General features: G+C 43.2%; 2 protein-coding genes across 13 annotated transcripts in view; one reads left to right on the plus strand and one right to left on the minus strand.

The window, feature by feature from the left end:
- The window catches only part of LOC110951151 (carbohydrate sulfotransferase 8-like), a 118,365-nt gene that overhangs the window by 7,244 nt on the left and 86,661 nt on the right, over positions 1 to 24,460 (plus strand). Inside the window, exon 3 of one of the 12 annotated variants that reach the window (XR_007943682.1) lies at positions 23,232 to 24,169. The exons of the other annotated variants lie outside the window; for them this stretch is intronic. The gene's annotated coding sequence lies outside the window, so the exon portion shown is untranslated. Of the gene's footprint in view, positions 1 to 23,231; positions 24,170 to 24,460 lie in introns of those variants that run through there. 12 annotated transcript variants of the gene reach the window in all.
- On the minus strand, positions 286 to 1,563 carry LOC110972391 (carbohydrate sulfotransferase 8-like). The gene has a single exon (XM_022222775.2). The coding sequence runs from the start codon at positions 1,267 to 1,269 to the stop codon at positions 286 to 288; it is 984 nt and encodes a 327-aa protein (XP_022078467.2). The 5' UTR covers positions 1,270 to 1,563.

The following is a 24,460-nucleotide window of genomic DNA, read 5'->3' on the forward strand; positions in this document are numbered from 1 at the left end:
TAATTATAGAATCACACAGGTGAGGTTGTGCTGAATAAAAGATACCAAGCAAAGCAAGATCAACAGCTTTTAAGGTGAAATATAGAGGTAAAATCAGAATTTGTCAAAAACGGACCTAAAACCCCCCAGGGCCCTAAGGGTTAATGAACCTTAACTAGTCCATCAGGCTCCATGTTGGGAAGCAGAACAAAAACAACCGTCTATAAACTGTGGACAGGAACCATTGAGCTGCTCTTCCTCCACCTTCATCATCATCATTCACCTGAGAACAGGTGAGCTCAGGTGTCAGTGCAGGTCCTGGAAGGGTTTGGGGTAGTTGAACAACAGGTAGTCCATATTGTAGAACTCGAAGGCTCTCTGCCGCTCGGTGGCATTCAGCTGGGAGAAGTACTCCTGGGTGATTCTGGAGGAAGTTCTTTCTTCCAGCGGGTTCCGGTCTTTGAAGTCAGGGTAGGTGAGGTTAGCCGGAGCACCGATGCTGCGCAGCAGGAAGTTAGCCTCCTCCTCCATTACCTCAAACCTTCCGATGAAGTCGTAGTGCAGCAGACAGGGGTTGCACAGCTTGCTGACGGACTGCCAGTGGATGTCCATCCCCACCGGCCTCCGAACATCCACCAGGTACTGGATGAACTCCCTGAAGGTAACGCCGTCACCAGAGCGCAGCGCCTTGAGCGTGGCATTCACTCGGTACCTGGAAATGATGGCACGCCCAAAGCTGGAGTGATAATACGATTCCGGATTCTCAAACTTGTCCCGGAAGGCTGACACCAGTCGCTCCAAGGGCTCCCTGACGAACAGCACCTTGGTGTAGGAGCGCAGCCGCTGGGCGATGCCATCGGGGTCGTAGCTGTTCAGCCGCCGCAGGTGGTTGGCTTTATGTGCCGCATTGTGAGGAATGTCCCGGATGGAGGAGGTGGTGGCGCCACTCAGAACCATCAGAACCCTCTTCCAGTTGGAGCAGCCAACTTTGGGCACTTCACAGTACAGCAGCCATGACCGGTCCTCCACGTAGATCCGAGACACCTGCCGCTTGGACACCGGCTGCTGGCTCACGTCCGCCTGGTACTTAGAGCACACCTCTGCCAGCAGGCGGCGCCGCGACTCCTGCGTCCTCGCCATCCTCTGGTGCAAGACCGCCTCCTCTCCACCAGTGGGGGTGCTAGACGCCGACACGCTCTTATGCAGCTTCCGGTGGCATTTGGTGACCGGCGACCGGGAACCCAGAAATCCAACTGGAGACAAGAACTGTCCTGTGGGGACCACTTCCATCCGTTCTACTACATCCTGTAACACAAACACACAGCAGACTCACAGCAGACACGTAACAGACTCACAACCAACAGTCTGTTGTGTGTTTATTTTGTGTTTATTGTGACTAGAACACTAGCAGACTGGGTAATTTCATAAAATCCTGTGAAACCAGGATCAGTCGTTGGTTCTGGGACAAAACAATCTAAGAAATATTTTCTTATTTCCAGGTTCTCACGGTTCTAACTTAGTGTTGCACTGCATGAAAGGGGGGATTTTCAACAATTAATGGCACTGAAAATTTCCGTGGAATTTCAAATTAATGGCAATAAACAGCAGTTTTGAGGAAGCACAAAAAACTACTGAGAATTGTCAGGAATTGAGATGGACGGCTGATCTCCAAGGGGGGGAACTTTCCAGTTTCACTGAAAATGCTGTGAGCTATACAACTGCAAATCAGACTGATGGGTGTGTGTCTGTGGTGGAAGGGTTGGTGGGTGTGGAGGGTGTAAGGTAGGGGGTTGACTTTTCACACTTGAACTGGTTTTTAGAGAAAAAGGACCCTACACAAACAAAACTATAAAACTATACAGTATATACTTTATTTGAATCAGGGTTCATACAGCTTTTATAAAAGTAAAATCAAAGCGCATCACAGGCACTTAACACTGTCAAAATCCTACATCTCAAACTCCATGCAGAGCAGCATGACTACAGTCACCTTTTCTCTTGTGTTGCTTAACTGTACAGTGGATGTGTTTACCACACATCTGCCAGCAATGCCCTCAACAGGTATTTGAACATTAACATTTTGATAACTGAAGTGGGATTTTATTAACTCAATCATGCCAGATGGAATAGCCTTCACAATAGTAACAAATTCTCTGTATTTGACTGGAAAGGCTTTAGCCTTTAGGAAGTTTTCATAGCTATAAAGACTTCCATTATCATCAAATTAGGATGTCACAAAGATTATGTCCCTCCAAATCCAGCTCTCATTATATACACTTTTGTTTTTAATAGTAATTTGCCCATTGTGCTAAAGTATTTCTTTATGTGGAGAAAAGTTGTGAACATAACACAATTTCCAAGAAAGTAATGCCTGCTGATAATACTTTGAGAGTTTCAGTGGCAATTTAGAAACTGAGAAGTTGCAGCTCATTAGAAATTTTAAGCCTCCTACTTTTTTAAATACATTGTGTGGAATAAAATTCCAGAGTGATTCTGGTAGGTCCAAACATTTTTTAAGCCATGTAAATTTGAAGGTAGAATTTAAGTGAAAAAACTTTTAAATTTCTAAACCTCCTTATGCTGCCTGGAGAAGTCTTTTTTTTTTTTTTGACTGTGGCCACACAAAGCAGGCCTGGAGAAGTCTGCTACTTTCAGAAATGCTGCGTCACTGACGTCATCACGTTAGAGTTGCTCGTCCAATCACACGCGTCGTCTCGCAAGAACCGCGCGATAAACGAACGGACAAAGAAGCGGTCTTTGTTACGTGAGTTTCTACAATGGTGGCCCGGTATCGCCAGTCTCACTACAGGCTCCTCGTAATGAACAGTAGTGATGGTGAGATGAAGCTTCATGAAGCATTGAGGCTTTCCATCCAATTGGTTCACCCATCACTCGAAGCTTCATGGTGCGTCATTTGCTCTATTGCGCCATCAAGTGGACAAATATAGTAAAACAGGCAGAGTACCTATAATGACACACTGGCTTTGCTATGTGAAGCTTTGAATTGTGTTGAAATGATAATGCCAATAAACAAGTAACATACTTAATATAGTGTCTGTCTTTCCTGATAGCAGAGATAGAGGGGGGAAATGGAAAAAAAATGGGGAGAGATTTGATATTTGTAGTTTGACTGTTTGATTGGGGTCAGGTTCTGGTTTTCTGTAAAATGTTAAAATACTTTTAATTGTAATATGGGCGACATAAATAAAATGTGCTTGTGCTACTTTTTGTTTTGTGACTCTGCTTGTGGTACCAGTGAAAAACAAAAGCAGGGACAGCATTGTATTTGTTTATATTAAAAAAATACATATTTTTTTCCACAATGCTGGGATTTAGGTGGTTTTTTGGACAATATTCCTCCAGCTCCTTGGAACACAAACCGACACTTCAACTTTTGAAATACTAAAGAAAAAAAAAAAAAAAAAAAAAAATTTGAACAAGCGCTGTGCAGTGTTGTCACAGATACTCATATTAAACTTCAATTGTTATATGCCACTTTATTAGGTGAAATCAGGTCAAAGTATTCCCAGAAAGGGGAGAATCTTCTCTTTTGGTCTTCTTCTATGGAGAAAAAGAATCTCAAACCGATTGCAGGCAAAGATACAGCAGACAAAAATCCAACAAATGTGAACTGGGAATCCATTGCGTTTCGCTGCCCCTTGAACCAGTCAAGCACTACGACCAGCTCACGAGGCTTTGAATGTCATAATTTTTGGCTCCTCCCCTAAATGAAGCAAGCCTCGATACGCGCTTCGTGGAAACGCCCACTCCATTACTCGACACAGGCTTCGAAGCCTCGGCACATCTTGTAACATCACTAATGAACAGCCTGGACATGACCGACTGGTTTCAGTCAGACCCGCGACAGACACTGAGAAGAAACTTTTGAGCGTTATCAGCGGGCTGTCTGCCAGAGAGCACCGCTGGAGGAGAAGCTGGAGGAGAAGCTGGAGCGGTGTCTGAGCTGCAGGAGAGGATGTCCGCCATGGAAGCCCAAATAAACACTTTCTCCAGCGCGAGGGCGGCGAGGAAATTCAGCGGAAAAGAGGAGAGCACAGTCCTAAAATTGTGGTAAGAATATATTCCATTTGTAGGATATTTTTTATTGAGTTTTGGTACAATTTTCTGAATTGGTAATGTTAAGCAGTGATATGTCGTCCTCCATCTTCTCCAAGCTAATAACGGCTTCATTTTACTCTTTTCCAGTCGCTTGTAAAACCCATTACTCTGCGCAGGAATTTCCGCTATAGTCAACCCGACAGAGAAGAAAGAGAGTAAGAGATATTAGTTTGATTCATTTGATTAGTTTCATTCATGGGAGTGTGTATTTTATATAAAATGTGGTTAGAATAGTATTGCTGGTCTCTATGATATTATTTTTCTGTTACATTAGTAAATGTTTTGATTTCTTGTACCGATTGTGTTCACAGCTGCTGGATGCCAGGAAGACGGTCCTTGCTCCAGACGAAGAGGAGTTCTGGAATGGCATCACAGCGGACATGATGTCGGATGAGGAGGACGGCAGTGTAGATGGCGTACATGGATGGATTGTGTGGCCTCCATCCTTCCGCAGCCAGGAGCTTTCCGACTTGTGTGTTGCCCTACAGGCCAGGTTGGAAGCTGATGGAAGGTACACAGCTCTTCATCAAAGACGTTTTTACAATGGACAGCCGTCTGAAAGACCGAAGCCGTTGAAATACGACAGGGCAGCAGCCAGGAAACATTTAATTCCAGTTGATGCCTGAGACCAGCCCGGAGTGACAGATCAACTATGTTTTAGTTTTTGTTTTGAAATGTATATATTTTTTGGAAACTTTGAACAATTCTATTTCATTTTTTTCATTTTATTTTTTTCGTATTTTCTTTTAAAGAACAGCTTATTTTAATTTTGATTTCGGATTACTGAAACTGTAGACTGTTCAATAAAGCGCTTGTTTTTCAACATGTCTCAAAATGTCATTTTTTAGCCCATTGGTTAACAACGACAAGTATGCAGGTTAACTAAGTAGACACTTTACATGGCCCATATTTATTAATGCCTTATTAAAATATTAATGATAATAAGCATTATTATTATTGTGTGTGAGGGGGGATGAGGAGGTGGGGGAATGAGGGGGAGGGGGTTCTGCATCTCACCTTCTCTGCAGTCCACTTGGAAGCCGCCAGCAGCTGCACACCTGAAACACAACAACAACATAACAACATTGGGTTAGTGTTGGAGAATGTGATGGAAACATGGAACCAACAAGAAGGATTCTGAAGTTATCTACTGGTGTGAGGACCTGATGGAACATGATGACACTTGAAGCACAACTACACACACACACACACACACACACACTGTGTATTCCTATCCTTGTGGGAACCTACCATTGACTCCCATTCATACCTAACCCCTCACCTTACCCTAACCCTAACCTTAACCAACACCAAAACAATGCCTAACCCTAAAGAAACTTTTTTGCACTTTTACTTTTTTCAGTAACAACAACATGGCCAAGAAAACACTGTTTCCCCCCGTGGGGACCTCATTTTTGGTCCCACCGTGACGCGAGTCCCCACCGATATAGCGTGGAGTCAGGTCAAAGTCCCCACCAAGTCCCCACCGGTATAGATACACACACACACAGACACAGACACAGACACACACAGTTTTGTAGTTCTGGTCTTTTATAGGGCTGCACAGCGGGTAGTGGTTAGCACTTTCGCCTTGCAGAAAGAAGATCCCCGATTCAAATCCCGGCCTGTTCCTGGGATCTTTCTGCATGGAGTTTGCATGTTCTCTCTGTGCATGCGTGGGTTTTCTCCGGGTACTCCGGCTTCCTCCCACAGTCCAAAAACATGCTGAGGTTAATTGGTTACTCTATATTGTCCGTAGGTATGAATGTGAGTGTGATTGTGTGTCTGTATATGTAGCCCTGTGACAGACTGGTGACCTGTCCAGGGTGTCTCCTGCCTTCACCCGAGTCAGCTGAGATAGACTCCAGCACCCCCCATGACCCTAGTGAGGATAAAGCGGTGTATAGAGAATGAATGAATGGATGGATGGATGGTCTTTTTGTAGCCGTTAGATGAACACTGGAGGTTCATTTGTTTATTATTGTCAACATTTAGTTTCCTAATTTAATAATAACAATAACAATAATAACTAAAAAGGCACTCCGAGAGCGCGGACCTCCGCCATGCCATCTGTTTGTCTGTCTGTTTGTCTGTCTGTCTGTTAACAGCATAACTCAAGAAGTCATGGACGGATTTTCACCAAATTTTTACAGAATGTCCGGAAGAGCATCTCTCTCAATTGTACAGAGTCCTTCAAAAAAATGGTGATCTGGATCACCTCCAAAATCTAATCGATTGTTACTTTTGCTCTTCCGGACATTCTGTAAAAATTTGGTGAAAATCCGTCCATGACTTTTTGAGTTATGCTGTTAACAGACAGACAGACAAACTCCGATGATTACATAACCTCCTGGCGGAGGCAATAATATTTTTATCTGCAGATCAGGGTGGGCAGAAGGTCTGCTGAGATGCTAACTGTGTTCCTGTGGAGCTGAAATAAGTTCTCTAAGTTCTGCTGCTGGTTCTGTTCATGTGGAGGTCCAATTATTGATTCATCCAGCTGGTTTCTAATTAAATGTCTTGATAGCATCATGATTAGGGTGACCATATTGTGTTTCTCTGAAAACAGGACACACTTCCAGCTCGCGCGCAAAAACTTTTCAGTCCCCCCCCCCCCCCCCCCCCCCCCCACACACACACACATTTTTAGGGGTTTTCCATGGGTCAGGGGGCTTTCTGTGCTTCAAACTCAGTTAAACAGATATTCTGAATTCCCCAGAAAAGAACACTTTACCTGGATATACAGACAAATAGCCCAAAACACTCACAAACAGTTGCTTTATAAATAATATATTTATTAAATTAAAGCAATTCTCCTAAACAATATAATCAGTCACATACAAATATGGCATGCTCTGGTCTTTAATAGTTATTGACTCAAGTTGTGTAGGAACACAGGTATTCAGATGTTTAACAAAATAAGAAATAATCATCTCTCTTAAGTCTGACACTTACACCTTAGTTAGGAAAAGTGAGGTAGAGTACCATTCTTCAAAATAACCTCCCAATTATCAATTATGTAAATATAGAAATAATGCCTCAAATCAACAGTCCTTTTTTTCCTTCTTTTTCCTTTTCTTATTAGCTATAAGTCCCAGCTTTGGAGACTGTACATTCTGCCTCCCATTTGACACGACCTGGATGAAAACAGGGGTACTTTTTTCGCATTTCATCAGTGAAATGACATTTGCGTTTCGGCATTTTCTTTCGGTTCGAGTGTTCTCTCGCAGTGTGCCTACCTGCCTGTCAGCCTGCGATGAGTGAGTGAGTGTGGAGCGCCTCTGTACTGCTTTGTGAATGATTAATACACGTTCCGGGGTTCGGCTCAAACTCCGCCTCTCAGAGCGTGTTTCCAAAGGATCCATTTAACGTGATTGATAAATACACTGGTCTGTGACGCGCTCAAGCTAGGCAAGATCAAAAACCCAGACATTTGAAGGAGTTTATAAATGCTGGCCGGACAGCCTCTCAAAAGAGGACATGTCCGGGCAAAAGAGGACGTATGGTCACCCTAATCATGATGCTGCTTCACACCATCATGCTGCCACCACCATGCTTCACACCATGATGCTGCCTCCACCATGCTTCATACCATGATGCTGCCTCCACCATGCTTCACACCATGATGCTGCCTCCACCATGCTTCATACCATGATGCTGCCTCCACCATGCTTCATACCATGATGCTGCCTCCACCATGCTTCATACCATGATGCTGCCACCACCATGCTTCACGTTATGATGCTGCCACCACCATGCTTCATGTCATGATGCTGCCACCACCATGCTTCATACCATGATGCTGCCTCCACCATGCTTCATATCATGATGCTGCCTCCACCGTGCTTCATACCATGATGCTGCCTCCACCATGCTTCATACCATGATGCTGCCTCCACCATGCTTCATATCATGATGCTGCCTCCACCGTGCTTCATACCATGATGCTGCCTCCACCATGCTTCATACCATGATGCTGCCTCCACCATGCTTCATATCATGATGCTGCCTCCACCGTGCTTCATACCATGATGCTGCCTCCACCATGCTTCATACCATGATGCTGCCACCACCATGCTTCATGTCATGATGCTGCCACCACCATGCTTCACACCATGATGCTGCCTCCACCATGCTTCCCAGTGGGATCACGAGTGAACAGCCTTTTCAAATTCAGCTTGAACATTCACCTCATTGTCTTTAAAGCACTATTTGTTGCTTTTACCGCCAAAAGCTACAGTACTGAGAAGAATCTCGGCATTCATCCATCAGCTTTCCTCACCAAATTACTGATTTATGTGTAAACTTAAACCAGTGTTGGTGCAGCAGCCTTGTAGAGCTTCATAATACTAAACAGTAATCTTCTGTGTAGTTCCAGGCTCTCTGTATTTCTTCTCTTTTATATATTTATGGGAGAAGAATTACAGTCCTATTTATGTATTACTACATGATCAGCTGCAGTTATTACATTTTCTAAAGATTTTTTTAATGCTAGGCCATTAACATAATAACCAACCCTTATAACTTTATGACATTATTGGCCGTTACTAGGATATTGGTTGCCACAATTGTAATTAAGATGCTATGGTTGTTCTGAATGTCTGGTCTTACATTAGTGCTTAAAACACCGTAAAAATGGACGACAGCTGAAGTTACGTCAACCTGATTTACTTTATTTGTCCAACAGTTTCCTGGTGCTGATATTTTGATTTTATCATGACTTTTACGCGCTTTAAAAGAAAAAAAAGAAAACATCCCCTGAAATTTGCATCTGGATCCTGGATTTAACCTCCTGAACAGTTTTGGGCTTTTTTTTTTGTTTTTGTTGTTTTTTACTCCTGTCACATTTTTGGTCAATTTCTTGCACCTCAGTGGAAACAGCACAACAACAAAACTCAGGGATGCCTTCTGACACAGTTATAAAGCCGGAAATCACTGAAAAAGTAAATTTTATTCTTGCAAAACTGTAAATAAAAACTGTAATTTTTGCCACACTGGGGAAAAAAAAATGGAGATTCTTTTAACGACAGATGTTTCCATTTTTAATTTGTTTTCATATTGTCTCCAGCCAAAAAGTTCCTGAATTTCTGTTATGTGTTGACCTCAGGAGTGCAGAATTTTATGTTTTTTACAGAATCTGGGTGAAAACAAACACTTTATTTTTGGCACATTTTCAAAGTAAGACGAGGGATTTTGATGAAATCCCGATTTTAAGCTTAGATTGTGGTTAGTTTTCTCAGACTGAAAGGCGCTTTATGCATGATTAGTTGAAGAACTGGTTGAAAATCTGTGGGTATGTTCTGGTTATTCAGTTCCTGGCAACTAAATGGTGCAATTTTGGAGATTTACTTCAAAGATAACAACATTGTTTGATTCTTGGACTTACTTTTGAACGGGTTGTTGAAGTACTGCACGATGAGGATAAAAAAAATAACCGCCGACATCAACACCATCAAACTCTTCAAAACCCCTGAGGGAGACACAAAGACACACAACTATGTCAGAAATGTGTAACCTTCACCAGTGACACCAGTCAGACCAGTTTGAAGTGTCTTCCTCCTGCTGCTACATGATGCAGAAGAATTTAGAAATTGCTGGGCTGAAATCCTGACGTGATTCATCCTGAAACAAGCTGATAGAGGAAACTCAGCCACCAAACAGGTTCAACTTATAGAAGTTCTGTTATGGAAAATGTCTGAACAAAATGTACATCAGAGATAAGGGAAATCATGACATCTGTCAGGGCCCCCCTGCTCTCTGTCTGCCCCACCTGACAGCCCAGTACCTTTTCCCTCTCTCTCTCTCTCTCTCTCTCTCTCTCTCTCTATTTCAATTTTTCAATTTCAATAAGCTTTATTGGCACGATTGTATGTCAACAACATTGCCAAAGCAAATAACAATATTAACAATTATTTACGGCAATCAACAAAAACAGCAATAATAACAATATATATATATATATATATATATATATATATATATATATATATATAAATACACAGAAGAAACAACATCAACAATAGCAATAAAAAAAACAAGCACAAAAGATTCCTTTTTGGTCAGTCTGTCAGGTGTGGTGACAGTTGTTGTGCTTGTCCCTTAATCTGTGACACAGGCTGACATATTTAGCTGCTGCTAAGCTGCTGACTCTGTTCTCACCAAGGATGTGCTGCATTTTGGTTTGTTCAGGCAGAGAATCAAAGTCAGGAACATGCTGTTTTATTTTGGAGAAGAACTGGCCTCTGATCTGTTCGTATTTGGTACAGTGAATCAGGAAGTGTGTTTCTGTCTCCACTTGTCTGTGTGGACAGAGCTGACACAGTCTGTCCTCTGTGGGCAGCCAGGTCTGTCTGTGTCTCCCCGTCTCTATGGCCAAGCTGTGGTCACTGAGTCTGTACATGGTCAAAGTCTTTCTCAGTTTCTCATCAGTCACGGCGCTTAAATATTCTGCCACCGTGTACTGTCTGTTTAGAGCCAAATAACATTGACGTTTGCTTTGAGTTTTTGTTCTAGATGTCCAATAGTTAATGTATTGTTGTTTTTCTTTTTCTATAATCTGCTTTGTGCAGATTGTGTGAGAACTGTTCTGAGCTTGTCCTGTGCTGTTAGAGGAGCTGAGCCTCAGGATCAGCTGGCTGAGGGGGCTCCTCTCCATGCTCTCCTCCTGGCATTGAAGGGCTTTGTAGTGGTAGGAGTTGGGGTCACTTGTTTTAAGGTGCTTATAAAATTTGATGGCTCTTTTTTGAATTCTAATTAAGAGGGGGAATTGGCCTAGCTCCGCTCGGCAGCTGTTGTTGGGGGTATTTCTGTGCACTCTGAGGATGCTCTTGCAAATCTCTGTGTGCAGGATTTCAGTTGGGTGTTTGTCCCATTTTTCAAAATCTTGATTTGCAAGAGGACCCCACACCTCACTACCATACAGAATAATTGGGTCAATTATAGATTTGAATATCTTGAGCCAGATCCTAATGGGAATATTAATGTTTGAAGATTTCTTTATTGCATAGAAAGCCCTTCTTCCCTTCTCTCTGAGATCATCCACGGCCATATTAAATTTTCCTGTAGGTGTGATGTGTAGTCCTAAGTAGGTGTAGTTCTGGGTGTGTTCCACCTCTTGAGAGCCCAGGAAAAACCTGGTTTGGTTTCCCTGACCTCTGGGTATTTCTGGAATATCATGATTTTGGTTTTGTCCAGATTCACTGTCAGGGCCCAGGTCTGACAGAAGGTTTGCAGATGATCCAGTTGCTGTTGTAGTGCTTCTTTTGATGGAGCCAGCAATATGAGATCATCTGCAAACAGTAAGCATTTAACCTGTGTGTCAGACAGAGTGAGACCAGGAATGTCAGATTGTTCCAGTGATTTAGCTAATTCATCAATATAAATATTGAAGAGGGTGGGGCTGAGACTGCAGCCCTGTTTCACTCCTCGACTCTGAGGGAAGAAGTCTGTTTCCATGTTGTTCACTTTTACAGCACACTTCATATGTGTGTACATGGTTTTAATGATGTCATAGACCTTCCCTCCTACACCTTTTCTCTAATAGTTTTAGGAACAGACCATTGTGCAAAATTGAGTCAAATGCTTTTCTGAAATCTACAAAACAAGAGTAGATTTTCTTCTTGTTTTGGTGGACGTTTTGATTGATAAGGGTGTGAAGGGTGTAGATATGGTCTGTTGTTCTCTGTTTGGGTGTGAATCCAATCTGGCTTTTGCTCAGGACGTCATGTTCTCTGAGAAAGTCTTGCAGTCTGGTGTTTAAGATGCTGCAGAATACCTTTCCCAGGTTACTGCTGACACAGATGCCTCTGTAGTTGTTTGGGTGTAATTTGTTTCCACTTTTAAAGATTGTGGAGATGATTCCTTCACTCCAGAGGTCCGGGAAATGTCCAACACTCAGAATAAGATTGAACAATTTTAATATGGCCAGGTTAAATTTATGGTCATCAAATTTCAGCATTTCATTCAAAATGCCATCTGGACCGCTAGCTTTCCTTGGCTGCAGCGACTGGATTTTAGCCAGCAGCTCTGCTTCTGTAATTTGGTAGTCTAGCGGATTCTGATTATTTTTAAAAACTGCTTCTAGAATTTGTAGTTTATTGAGGAGATTATTTTGGGCTGAATTTAGAGGAACAGCAGTATACAGATTTTCAAAGTGATTTTTCCAGATGTCACCATTTTGAATTGGCAGTTCTTCTTTTTGTGGTTTGCTGAAAGAGTGCCATTTCTTCCAGAAATCGTTGGATTCAAGGGATTCCTCAATAATTTGTAATTGATGCCTCACATGTTGTTCTTTCTTAGTTCTGAGTGTTTTTCTGTATACTCTCAGTGTTTCCCAGTACCGGAGGCGGAGCTCAGGGTTGTCGGGCTGTCTGTGTTTTTGATTTGATGCATTTCTGAGAGTTTTTCTCGGTTGTTTACGTTCAGTGTCAAACCACTTATCATTGGTTAGGCCTTTTTTTCTGTGATGCGGGGTTTTTTTCAGATTGGCTAAGTCTGCCACATGGTCAAATCTGTTGTAGATGTCCTGTACGGCCTGTCTGAGGCTGTCCTCAGTGAGTGGATAAGAGGTGGAAAGAAAGCAGTCTAAATGGGATTGATAGACTGGGTTTTTGATTGCTGTCTGGTATTGGTTTTTACTTTTGTTTGTCCAATAGTAGGGCTGTTTTCTGTAGTTCAGATTGCAGGGTTGTACTGTGTGAGGGTGGTTTGCTGTGGCTTTAATGTAGAGGGTGATTTTACTATGGTCTGATAAGGGGGTTAAGAGGCTCATTGTAAATGCTCTCAGGTAGAAGGGGTCTAAGTCAGAGATGCTATAGTCTACTGTGCTGTTGCCAAGAGGAGATAAGATAAGATAAGATAAGATAGACTTTATTACTCTCACAAAGGAGAAATTTAACATTACAGGGCTCTTAGAAACAAAAAACAGAGGAGTGCAAAAGTCACGAAAGTGCAAGTACAAGATAATAAATATTGCACATAATAACAACTACACAGTAGTGTTATACAGTCTGATGGCAGTGGGGATGAAGGACCTGCGGTAGCGCTCCTTCTTGCACTGAGGGTGTCTGAGTCTTGTGCTAAAGGAGCTGCTCAGCTCCACTACAGTCCGGTGCAGTGGGTGGGAGCTGTTGTCCATGATGGATGAGAGCTTGGTCAACATCCTCCTCTCACCCACATCCATCACAGAGTCCAGTGGACAGCCCAGGACAGAGCTGGCCCTCTTGGTCAGCTTGTTCAGTCTCTTCATGTCCCGCTCTGTGCTGCCCGGGGCCCAGCAGACGACAGCGTAGAGGAAAGTAGAGGTTACCACAGTGTCATAGAAAGTCCTTAGTAGAGGTCTGCACACTCCGAAAGACCTCAGCCTCCTCAGAAGGTGGAGGCGACTCTGGCCCTTCTTGTACAGAGCATCAGTGTTGTGAGAGCTATGAGTGTAAAGACCAAAAGAGTCCCCTCGAATCCTACCGTTGACCATGTACAGACCCAGTGTTCGACAGAGTTGCAGCAGCTGTTGTCCACTTTTACTGACTGTTTTGTCAAAGTTGTTTCTATAGGGGAGTGAAGGAAGAGGGATGCTGATTTGACCAGGTATATGTTTGTCTCCCTGTGTGCTGATGACATCTGATTCTGTACCAGTCCTGGCATTTAGGTCTCCACAGATCAGTACACTTCCCTGGGCCTGGAAGTATCCGATCTCATCCTCAAGGATGGAGAAACTATCTTCATTAAAATATGGGGATTGTGATGGGGGGATATATGCAGCACACAGGAATACATCTTTATCTGTAGTAAGGACATCTTTTTTGATTTTGAGCCAGATTGAAAATTTGCTTTTTTTTGATAAATTGAATGTATTGCACAAGGTTTGCTTTATACCAGATCAGCATTCCTCCTGAATCTCTTCCTTGTGTTACTCCCTTTAGTTTGGTGGACGAAGACATTATCTCCAAGTAGCCTGAGGGACAACCAGAGGAGACATCTCCTCTACACCAAGTCTCCTGCAGTATAAACACATCTGCATTTCCCAACTCTCCAATAAAGTCTGAGGTCCTGCTCTTAAGGCCAAGAGCAGAAGATCTCAAACCCTGAACATTCAAACAGGAAATAATAAAAGATTTGGACATTGTATTCAAAACTCAATAGTTGAATTTGGTGATCAAAAATGAGAAAAACCACCTAGTCAAAGAGAATAATTTCAAAGTATTTGCACAACATATTGTAAAAAGTAATAATACGGTTGATAGTTCTGTCCACACAGACTCTAATGTGGTACCTGTCCAATCAGATGGGAGCAAAGTAGGCTGAGCATCTGCTGAATGTCCCTCAGCTCATGGTGTGGAGGGGGGGTTGGTTCTGCTGCTCTCCGGACCACCTGGGCATAAGTCAGTGGGCCAGGGTGTGGCTCTTGTCGCTGTGGTTGGGGTGGGGCCATGAGGGACAGGAGTGGCTGTGGATGGGCTTGAGGGGGGTTTCTTTGGTGGCCTCTTACTGGGACATGATGTGGATGGGGCTGAGGGTGGCCTTGTCTCAGCTGTGTTGGTCTGGATCTTGGTGTTCCGTGGGGGTTGTGGGCTGATGTGCTCTTCCTGCTGACCGTAGGTTGGTCTCTGTTGAGAGCGACGTTTTTCAGTGTCTGGGCGAAGATGGGGACTGTGTCTCTAAACAGATGGACGTGGTCGTAGAGACAGCTGATGTCCAGGGTGGAGTGATGGGCGAGGTGGACATTGGGTCTCTGTGCACAGTCTCTGGATATGCTGCTGTTGATCCTGTGGATGGTGTCAGGGTGGAAGTCTCTCCTTGGGAGCAGAGTGGATATAATCACTCTGCTGCTGGGGAAGGTGCTGGAGGCTTTCTCTATCACTCTGTTGAGTGACTCTGGCACCCTCTCCTGCTGGCTCCGCAAATCATTGGTGCCAGTGTGGATGATGATGTGGCTTGGGGATCCAAGCCGCTCCTCTGACAGCAGCTCCATAGCCTTGTAGGTGTTTGGACACCAGATTTTTGACACTTTGTGGGTGGGGAAAAGTTTCTTTTCATCGAGGAACTTTCCATTGGAATCAATGAGGAGGACAATGTTTGACTTTTTCCTCTGTTGTGCTGGTCTGGTCCTGGTCTCTGGGGTTGGAGATGTGGTGCTGGTTTGTGGATTGGATGTGGAGCTGGGGTTGTAGGTAGGTTGCTGCACTGGTGGCTCTTGGCTGTTTACAGAGTCTTGGGAGTGGTCTGGTCTTTCCTCTAGTACCTGTGTCTCTGCACCTCTATCCTGAGGCTGATGTGATGGAGAGGTGGGTGCTCTGCTGTGTTCCTCTCTCTCTCTTCGGAGCTCCTCTTCCTCCTTTGCCATAGAGGTGAGTGCTCTCCTGTGCTCCTCTCTCTCTCCCTGGAGCTCCTTCACCTCCTCTGTCAGCGCTGTCAGTGCTGCTAGATGTTGTTCTCTGTCTTGGTGCAGATCTTTGATCTCAGCTCTGAGCATGGTCAGCTCTCTCCAGCATCTGTCTCTGTCCTGCTTCAGTAAGTCCAGCTCTGTGCAGAGGTCAGGCTGAGCTGTGGTGGGCTGATATGACTGTTGGCTGATCAGCTCTCTCGGGTGTACTTGGTCTCTCTCCAAGTCTGTGAACTTCACCTTTAGGTTGGTGATGGTGAGGTGGAGCTGTGGGTCTTGGAGCTGTTCTGGGCTGGTGGGCTCCTTCTCTTCAGGGGGCTGCTCAGTAGTTTGGCTGCAGGTGTTATTTGGCAGGGTTTGGGAGATGTCAGTGGAGCTAGCTTTCTCCTGCTGGGCTCTTTCTTAATAAGAAGGAAGTCCGTCTCAAACTGTTTATGGTTCCCTTGAACCATGACGGTCCCATTCTTATAGAGGTTCACAGTCATGGTGGTATCCGAATCCTCTTTTATTTTTATTTTCCAGCCGTTGCAGATTCCCTCTTTTTTCACAGATGGTAGTGGGCACTGATGGCAGAGTGCCATGCTTGAGGCTGGTCTGTGAACAGGATTAGGTTGCTGATATCCCCGGTCTTGAACGAATCACTGAATAATGTCTCTGGCCTTTCTCTCAAGGTTTTTTGCTTGAAGTTTTTCCTGGCAGCCTCATTTGTTGCGTCTGAAGGATAAAGGAGAGGAATAGCCTCCGTATGCACTTTGGTGGATCTCTTCAATGATGACCGTTGCTAAGAGTCTTGTTTACAGTTGGCAGTTAGCAGTGGGCTTTGTTATGCTAGCTTGTATCCAGTAATCAATATTTTCTTTTCTTTTTCCTCCTTTTGAGTAAATCTTTCAACATTCACGTGTATTTGGGCTGGTTTCCTCCATTTTTTCTTCAAAAATAGTGGCTCATCTCATTTCTGAGCGACCAAAAGAGCAAAAAAAAAACTCAGGAGCTCATGATCGAGCTGGGCAGTTGGTCAGTCGGTCTCTCTCTCTCTCAGTTGGTCAGTTGGTGTCTCTCAGTCTATCACAGGGCTACATATCTCGCTCTCTCTCCCTGTCTCTCTCTCCTCCGCTGTGTCTGAGTGGAGGCAGCCTCGCCGCTGTCTCCACTCAGCAATCAGCATCCTCCCCAGATTCCGGGCAGCTGAGCGTCATCAGCTTGTCTGAAAGACTATTTAGTGGAGTGCTGAAAGTTATGAGGTGAGCTTGAACGCATCACCACGTGAACGGCACAGGGGTAAGATCCAGCGTGCTGCTCAGTGACTGACGCCAGGAGGAAAGCAGACACGGAGGACAGGCCAAAAGGACTTCTTTTTTCATTGTTTCCTTGCTTTGTGTGCGTTCATGATACCCAAGTAAGTTTAGTATTGCTTCTACCTGTTTTTAAGTTGTATTGGTATTAGAAAGTTTATTTGCTAACTTTTTTTTTAAATATTCTTTTTATTGCCAATTGTACATTGGATAGAATACATGTCTCTTACAAAGCAATCATAGTTTTATATGTTTTGTAATATACAAAAGTAAAATATGATGCAAAAAGAAAAAAAAGAACAAAAAAGAACAAAAAAACACAGCAGCAACATCAAACATAAATAGATTGGATATGACAGAATGGTGGATTTCTACACAGCTTGGGTTCTGTGGCAAAACAACAAGAAAAAAGTGTAAGCCTGAGCTGAAGTTTATAGAACAACGATGGTAGCAGAAAGTAAACAGAAGCTATGCGTCTGACAACAGATGAAATCAATACCATATGACAGGGAAAAGGACCTTTTTACAGCCAGCATCATGACAGAGTTATCCTGAGAAGACGTTCATATTGTAACATTGACCTCACTGGAATCCTTCAGGTACTTTAATACAGGCTCCCATACTTTATCAAAGATTGCCCGTCTGCCTGCATTTTTATATCTACATTTCTCCATGCACAGGGTTTCACTGAGCTCCCTCAGCCACATTTCAATTGAAGGTACTTTGTCTGACTTCCAGTTTCTTAAAATAAGTCTTTTAGCCAAAATGGCACCGAAACATAAAGACTGTTGTAAAGACTTTCTACTGTTAGAATAATGAGTTGAATCACCCGCTGATCCCAAAATGGCCACCAGGGGGCAGGGTTCACACAACCTTTTAAATGCCTTTGAGTAAAAACCGAATATTGAAGACCAGAATGAGTGGAGACTGGGGCACGTCCAGAGCTGATGAGTGAGTGTTCCATCCTGATTCTTGCATTTGTCACACAAGGCTGATACAGTAGGATACATCTTGTTAACTTTTATCTTTGAGTAGTGTAATCTATGTATTATTTTAAACTGAATTAATTTATGCCTAACATTAATTGAGCATCGATGAATATTTGAAAGACATGTGTCCCAGTATTCTGTGGAAAGAGGCACTCCCAGTTCTAGATTCCCACTCCAACCTTTGCTTTTCTGTGCTCGTTTCTATCTGGTTGAAGAGTATCTGGTAAAGACTTGATACTGCTCCTTTTTTTACCTGGCGTGATTTGAATTATTCTTTCAAGCGCGTGGTGTCGTGGGATGTCTGATAACGTTGATACATGGGCCTTTATAAAATTTCTGATCTGCAGATAGCGGAAGAAATACGAGGCTGGCAAGTTATACTTAGCTTTCAGTTGCTCAAAAGACATCAGATGCCCCCTCTGATATAAATCGCCCAAGGACCCCATTCCCTTCTCCCTCCATCGAGCAAACACTGGGTCTCCAGCAGAGGGCTTGAAAGCATGATTGTTACAAATCGGTGTATCACTGTACATATTTGGGGCCTTCAAATGTAATTTAATCTGATTCCAAATTTTTACCGAGTTGTGTATCGTAAAGTTACCTTTGTACAGTGATTTGCTAATTTTGATGGGGCTGTTCAATAGGGCTAGGAGAGAAGTCCCATCACATGCTGCTTTCTCTAAAGAAAGCCAGGCAGGGGATGGACTGGTTGTATCCTCAGTAAGGTTTGAGTTCCTCCAAAAAGCCAGAATATTTAGATGTGCTGCCCAATAGAAACATTTGAAGTTTGGTAGGCCGAAGCCTCCCTCCTGTTTTAATTTACAGAGATGTTTTTTGTTTATATGAGCTACTTTGTTTTGCCAGAGAAAAGGAGTCACTATTGAGTCCAGCCTCCTAAAGTATGCTTGTGGAATAAAGGATGGTATTGATTGGAAAATATATATAGGAAACGTGGGAGAACTACCATTTTAATAGCATTAATTCTCCCTACCAGTGATAGTGGGAGGGTCTTCCAGAATTCAATATTCTGCTTCAGTTGTTTCATCTTTAAATTCCAATTTTCCTCGAGTAGCAGGCCAGGTTTCCTGGTGACAGACACCCCTAGGTACGGGAACCTGTCCGTGGCGATTTTAAAGGGAACAGAATTCAGCGTGGTACTGTTATGGTTTAGATGTATCGGCATTAATTCACTTTTTTCCCAGTTAATTTGAAAGCCTGAAAGGGAGCCGAAATGATCAAATACCTCCATGATTGATGAGATTGACTCTTTTGGGTTAGACACATACAATAATATGTCATCCGCGTAAAGCGACATGTGGTGTTTTTGCCCTTTAATAGAGACAGGTGATATCCTGGGGTGCTGACGTATTTTTGTAGCTAGTGTTTCTACGATCAAATCAAAAAGGTAGGGGGAGGTGGGATCCCCCTGTTTAGTTCCACGACACAGTGGGAATTCAGAGGAGACATCCTGGTTTGTAATAACACTTGCAGTAGGATGAGCATATAAAATCCGTATCCAGTCTATAAATACCTTACCAAAGCCGAATGCATTTAAGGTCTCATACGTGTACGGCCACTCGACCTGGTCAAAGGCCTTTTGAGCATCAACTGATATTACCACTGTTTCTGTATTATGCCTAGTATACAGTATGTTGAATAGACACCTTAAGTTAAAATAAATATGCCTATTATGGATAAAACCCGTTTGATCAGGATGCACAATCGTATGAATATGTGTTTTTAAGCGGTTTGCCAGGATTTTGCTAATCAGTTTTGTTTCGTTTGGGATCAGTGACACTGGCCTATAGGATGAGGCTTCCAACGCATCTCTGTTCTTTTTTAAAATTAGTGAGATGTTTGCTCTATAAAGTGTTTGAGGTAACCTGCCCTTTGCTGCAGCATGCTTAATCATACGCAGCAGGAGCGGGGCTAATTCCTTATAGAAGCACTTATAAGGAACGCCCAGGCGTTTTGTTATTTGGAGATTCCTTAATTGCTTGTATAAGCTCTTCTATAGAAATTTCCTTATCAAGCAGAAAAGCTTCAGGGCTGAGTTGAGGCAGGTTTAGTTGGGAGAGAAATGATTTAATTCTGTCAGTATCATGATCACCACTTGACTTGTATAATTTCGAATAGAATTCCATAAAATGTGTATTTATTTCTTTAGGGTCTGTGAGAATAGTTCCCGAACCTGATCTTATTCTGTGTATAGCCTGCGAGGCTTGAATGTGCCTCAGTTGACGTGCTAATAATTTCTGGGGCTTGTCACCTATCTCGAATTGCATCTGTTTGATTCTATTTAACTGCTTATTGACCTGTGAGGATAAAATTATATTATATTCTTGTCTCAGGGAGATTATTGAATTCAGGGCGTTGGAGTCTGACGAGACTCGGTATGAATTTTCTAACTCAGTGATGGACTCATCCAATTCCACTAATCTTTTTTTTGACTGTTTTTTCCTATTTGCCATATAAGAAATGATGTTGCCTCTGAGCACTGCCTTGATAGCCTCCCATAATGTCGAGTCATCGACGTCTCCTGTCTCATTTGTAGCTATAATTTCTGGCAGCCTTTCTGACATATATTTTAAGAAGCTTTTATCTTTTAAGATGGTGTTATCAAATCTCCAAGAATAAGCGCTCTTACAGTGTTTAAATCTGATATCAAGGGACACTGGAGCATGGTCACTTACCAAAATATTATGGTAGTGCGAGGTTACAACGTTGGGAATCAATTTTGAGTCTAACAACATGAAGTCAATCCTCAAGTAGGAGTTATGTACTGGGGAAAAAAAAGAATAGGCCCTGGTGGCGGGGTTAAGCAGTCTCCAAATATCAACAAGATTTAGACTGTGCATTATGTTTTTTAGGAGCTCACTGGATTTATTATTTGCTGGTACCTTCTGCGACTGTTTATCTAAAGAGGTATCAATTATACAGTTGAAGTCGCCCCCCATTATAATGTTTGTGTCACTGATATCTGGAATCCTATTCAAAACTGTTTGAAAAAATGATGGATCATCGAAGTTTGGACCATAAATATTTATTAAGGTTACAGGAATACCATTGAGCGTTCCTGATACAATTAAGAATCTACCATTGGGGTCTCCGATTGTGTATCTGTGGTCAAATGATATGTTTTTCTTAATAATAATGGCTACTCCTCTGGCTCTTGCCCCGAAATTTGATTGGAATACCTGCGATCCCCAGCCCATGTGTAGTTTTTGTTTAGCTGTATTTTTAATGTGTGTCTCCTGTAGATAAATGACATCTGCATTTAAGCTTTTCAAATGTGCCAGTATCTTCCCTCTCTTAAGTGGATGATTTAAGCCTCTGACGTTCCAGCTCACAATTCTTGCAATATCACCATTATTTAAAGACATGATGATCAAACATATTTATGTAATAAACATAGATTACGCCCATTTGTGCTGTAAAGACTCCGCCATTGTAGTATCAGAACATCTGTGCTGCTGCATAACAACATGAACAAAAATAGAACCAAACCATAAAGAACAGTGTCCTCCGGGGTCTTCTGCCTCTCCTTCCCTCCCCTCTGAGAACGAACATCTCCTAGATCTAACCTGCTAGGCTCGTAACCGTCCATACTAACCCGTGTCCGTGCCTGCCCCCTCGTTGCCGTGAGAATATAAACAAACTGTCCATGTGCGTCGGGACACCGTAGCTGTAGTCAGACGTGGACTGTGCAGGGATCAGCCGTTCCCTGTGACTTTAGCTGGGGCATCTGTCTACCGTGGTATTTTGTTGTCATCTAGGAACCTCTCAGCATCCTTCGGGTTGTTGAATGAGCGTCTGTCTGAACCGACCAACACCACAAACGTCGCTGGGTATCTGAAGCTGCATCTCAGCTCCGCTGCTCTGCATCTGGCTCTGATGCTGTCGAATCGCTGCTGTTGCTTCATTACCGCTGGACCCAGGTCCGGAAAAATGTAAAGTCGTGCGCCCTCGTATTGTAGGGGAAACTTTTGTGAAGAAAGTCTCAGGATGTGCTTCTTGACTGGATCGTGATGGATCCGTGCAATTAATTGGCGAGGAGGACCGTCAGCTGCAGCTGCCCTGCCGCGGATCCTGTGCTCACGGTCAACTTTGACAGGTTTGTTGCCGAAGTTTTCTTCTCCCAGCAGCTTCGGGATGAGTTCAGCAACAAAGTCTGTGGGGTTACCTTTTTCCATTCCCTCTTTGACTCCAACTATGCGAATGTTTTGCCTCCTGGACCGTGAGACCAAGTCATCCAGTCTCTCGCCGAGTGATTGGGCTATGTCCTCCCATCTTTCGCACCTGTCTTCCAAGGCTTTGATTCGGGACTCGTGCTCGTTCAGTCCGCTCTCATTAGAAGTCACTCTCTCCTCGACATCTGCCATTGTTTGTTTCAAGTCCACGAGAGATATTTGGAGTTTGTCAAACCTTGTGTCGACATTCTGACTCAGCCGGGTGATGGCAGACATGATGTCTGTAGGAGTTGGCATCTCACTCGGCGGCGTATTGTCTGTGTGCTCCGAGCTAGCTTCCATGTGGCTGCCGCTAGCGATAGCCTTACTGTTAGCGTCGTCGGCTTGTTGCTGTCTTTCGGTTCCTTTTTTGTTAGTTTTGACCATCGTTCAGTTAAGCGTCTCCGACTGTTGCTATCCAGCTTTTTAACAGTTCTCCTCTTTAAATTGTGTTTTTAAATTGTCAAACTTGTATGAGGGAGCGGAGCCTCGCTCAAACACGTCTATCTCATCTCGCGCCCCTCTTATTTGCTAACTTGAGTCAAGTTTCGTTGTTGGCCATGTGACCAATTAAGCAATTCCAATGCTCTAGACTCCATTTGTGTGCAATTTTAACCATGTGGATGCATAGTTGTGCACTATTTTATGTTTATACTGTGATTTAAGTGTTGTATATGCACGTTGTGCACATTTATTATGTTGTTGATAGGTTGTCTGCACTATTAATATGCTACAGCCTTATGTGCACATATTAGAGCAGGATATTAAAGGGTAACTGCTGTAGGTAGATTTATTGCATTAATATTGATACATTTAGATTGCTTCTGAGGTGTCATTGTGAATAATGAACATAGACATAACATTTTTGTTTGTTACTTTATTTAATTGTTATTCTACATCATACTAATTATACATATATTTGTTTTCTCTCTGTTTTAGACCACACCCACACACATACACTACTACACACACGACTGTAAGGTGCCCGATGATTACCTGCTGCCCCAAATAAAGTGTTGGAAGGATTCTCTGGCCGGAATCTTCTGTAGTGCTCCTACCCTAAAACGAACCACTAATCCATACTTTACAAGCTGATTGCCACTCCTGCCATAAAAGACTGGTTCCTGCATCCACACCCTGCCAGATCGTAAACTCTGCTTGAGCAGTCAGTTTCCCTCTCACCACTCTATAATTATTGAAAATAATTTGTTACTAATTCCTGCCTGTCTTCTCTCCTGTTTAGCTCAACCCAGTTGCCCGGACCCCTCCCTGCTCTGTCAGATTCTTCTGTGTGTTTTTCCGGATTACCTGCTCTGTTCCCTGTCTGCTCTGTCGGACCCTCCTGCTGCTCTGCACCATAGATATACTAGATGCCTCGCCGGCCAATGAGCGATGCGTCAGTGCGCCGCCATCTTGGAACGGGAGCAAGCAGGAGTAAACAAACCAGCGATAACTGTGTTTATCACAGACCAATTGCCAAAAAGCTCAAAATGCCACAGTCTTGTGCGGCCTGGGGCTCCACAATACAACGCAACCCAAACACAAGGGCACATGGAATCACATTCCACAAGTATGTCCTTTCCATTGAACTTTTCACAGACTTCACCAGATATTGTAGCAGAAACCCATGGTATGAAACCAAGACGTTGTCAGTCTGTCACTTCTTGATGTGGCTATGTCTTTGGAGAAGTGCACACAGAGATGGCAAATTGGGTTTCAGAAATAAACTCATACTGAACTTAGAAAAGGATATATTGTTTTTGATGAGCAGTTAATGAAATCAATATTATATCTAGCTTTTTTTCATGCAGGCATGGAACACAAGTAAATTGAAGAATTTAGGAATGGTTCCAACTTTGTGCCAGCTATGTGCTGTTATTGTTGTTCCCTTTTTTCTCAGAGTGAGGAAAATCTATGCCTGTGAGTACTGAATTACTTACCGTTTGTGTTATTGAATTGAGCAAGTACGATGCTGTTGAGTTTGATCTTGTACTATTTTCCGCGACCGCAATGCTAACCGTTAGCATGTCAATAGGTTTTCCCATAGGAATTAGCATCAAGCTAGCGGACTTTGTTTATACGCGTATTTTCGTGTATGTCGTTACTTATTGTATTTTTCTTGTCTATTCAGTTTTACCGTAATTCGTGTGGAGATAATAAAGCGTGACCTGAACCCACAAAGCATTGTCATTGTATGAAGACTGTTAACTATCTGCCAACTTGACAAGACGTTAGGGAGGGCAGAATGCTGAAAAAACCAGCATGGACCAGCATGGCTAATACCAGCAAGACCAGCATAGTTCATTCCAGCAAGACCAGCATAAGTTGTGTTTTGGTGCTGGTATTGCTGGACCAGCATAGGTTGTGTTTTGGTGCTGGTCTTGCTGGACCAGCATATTGCTGGACCAGCATAAGTTGTGTTTTGGTGCTGGTCTTGCTGGACCAGCATATTGCTGGACCAGCATAAGTTGT

Source organism: Acanthochromis polyacanthus, chromosome 8 (assembly GCF_021347895.1).
Source record: "Acanthochromis polyacanthus isolate Apoly-LR-REF ecotype Palm Island chromosome 8, KAUST_Apoly_ChrSc, whole genome shotgun sequence".
In the NCBI taxonomy this organism is placed as follows: Eukaryota; Metazoa; Chordata; class Actinopteri; family Pomacentridae; genus Acanthochromis; species Acanthochromis polyacanthus.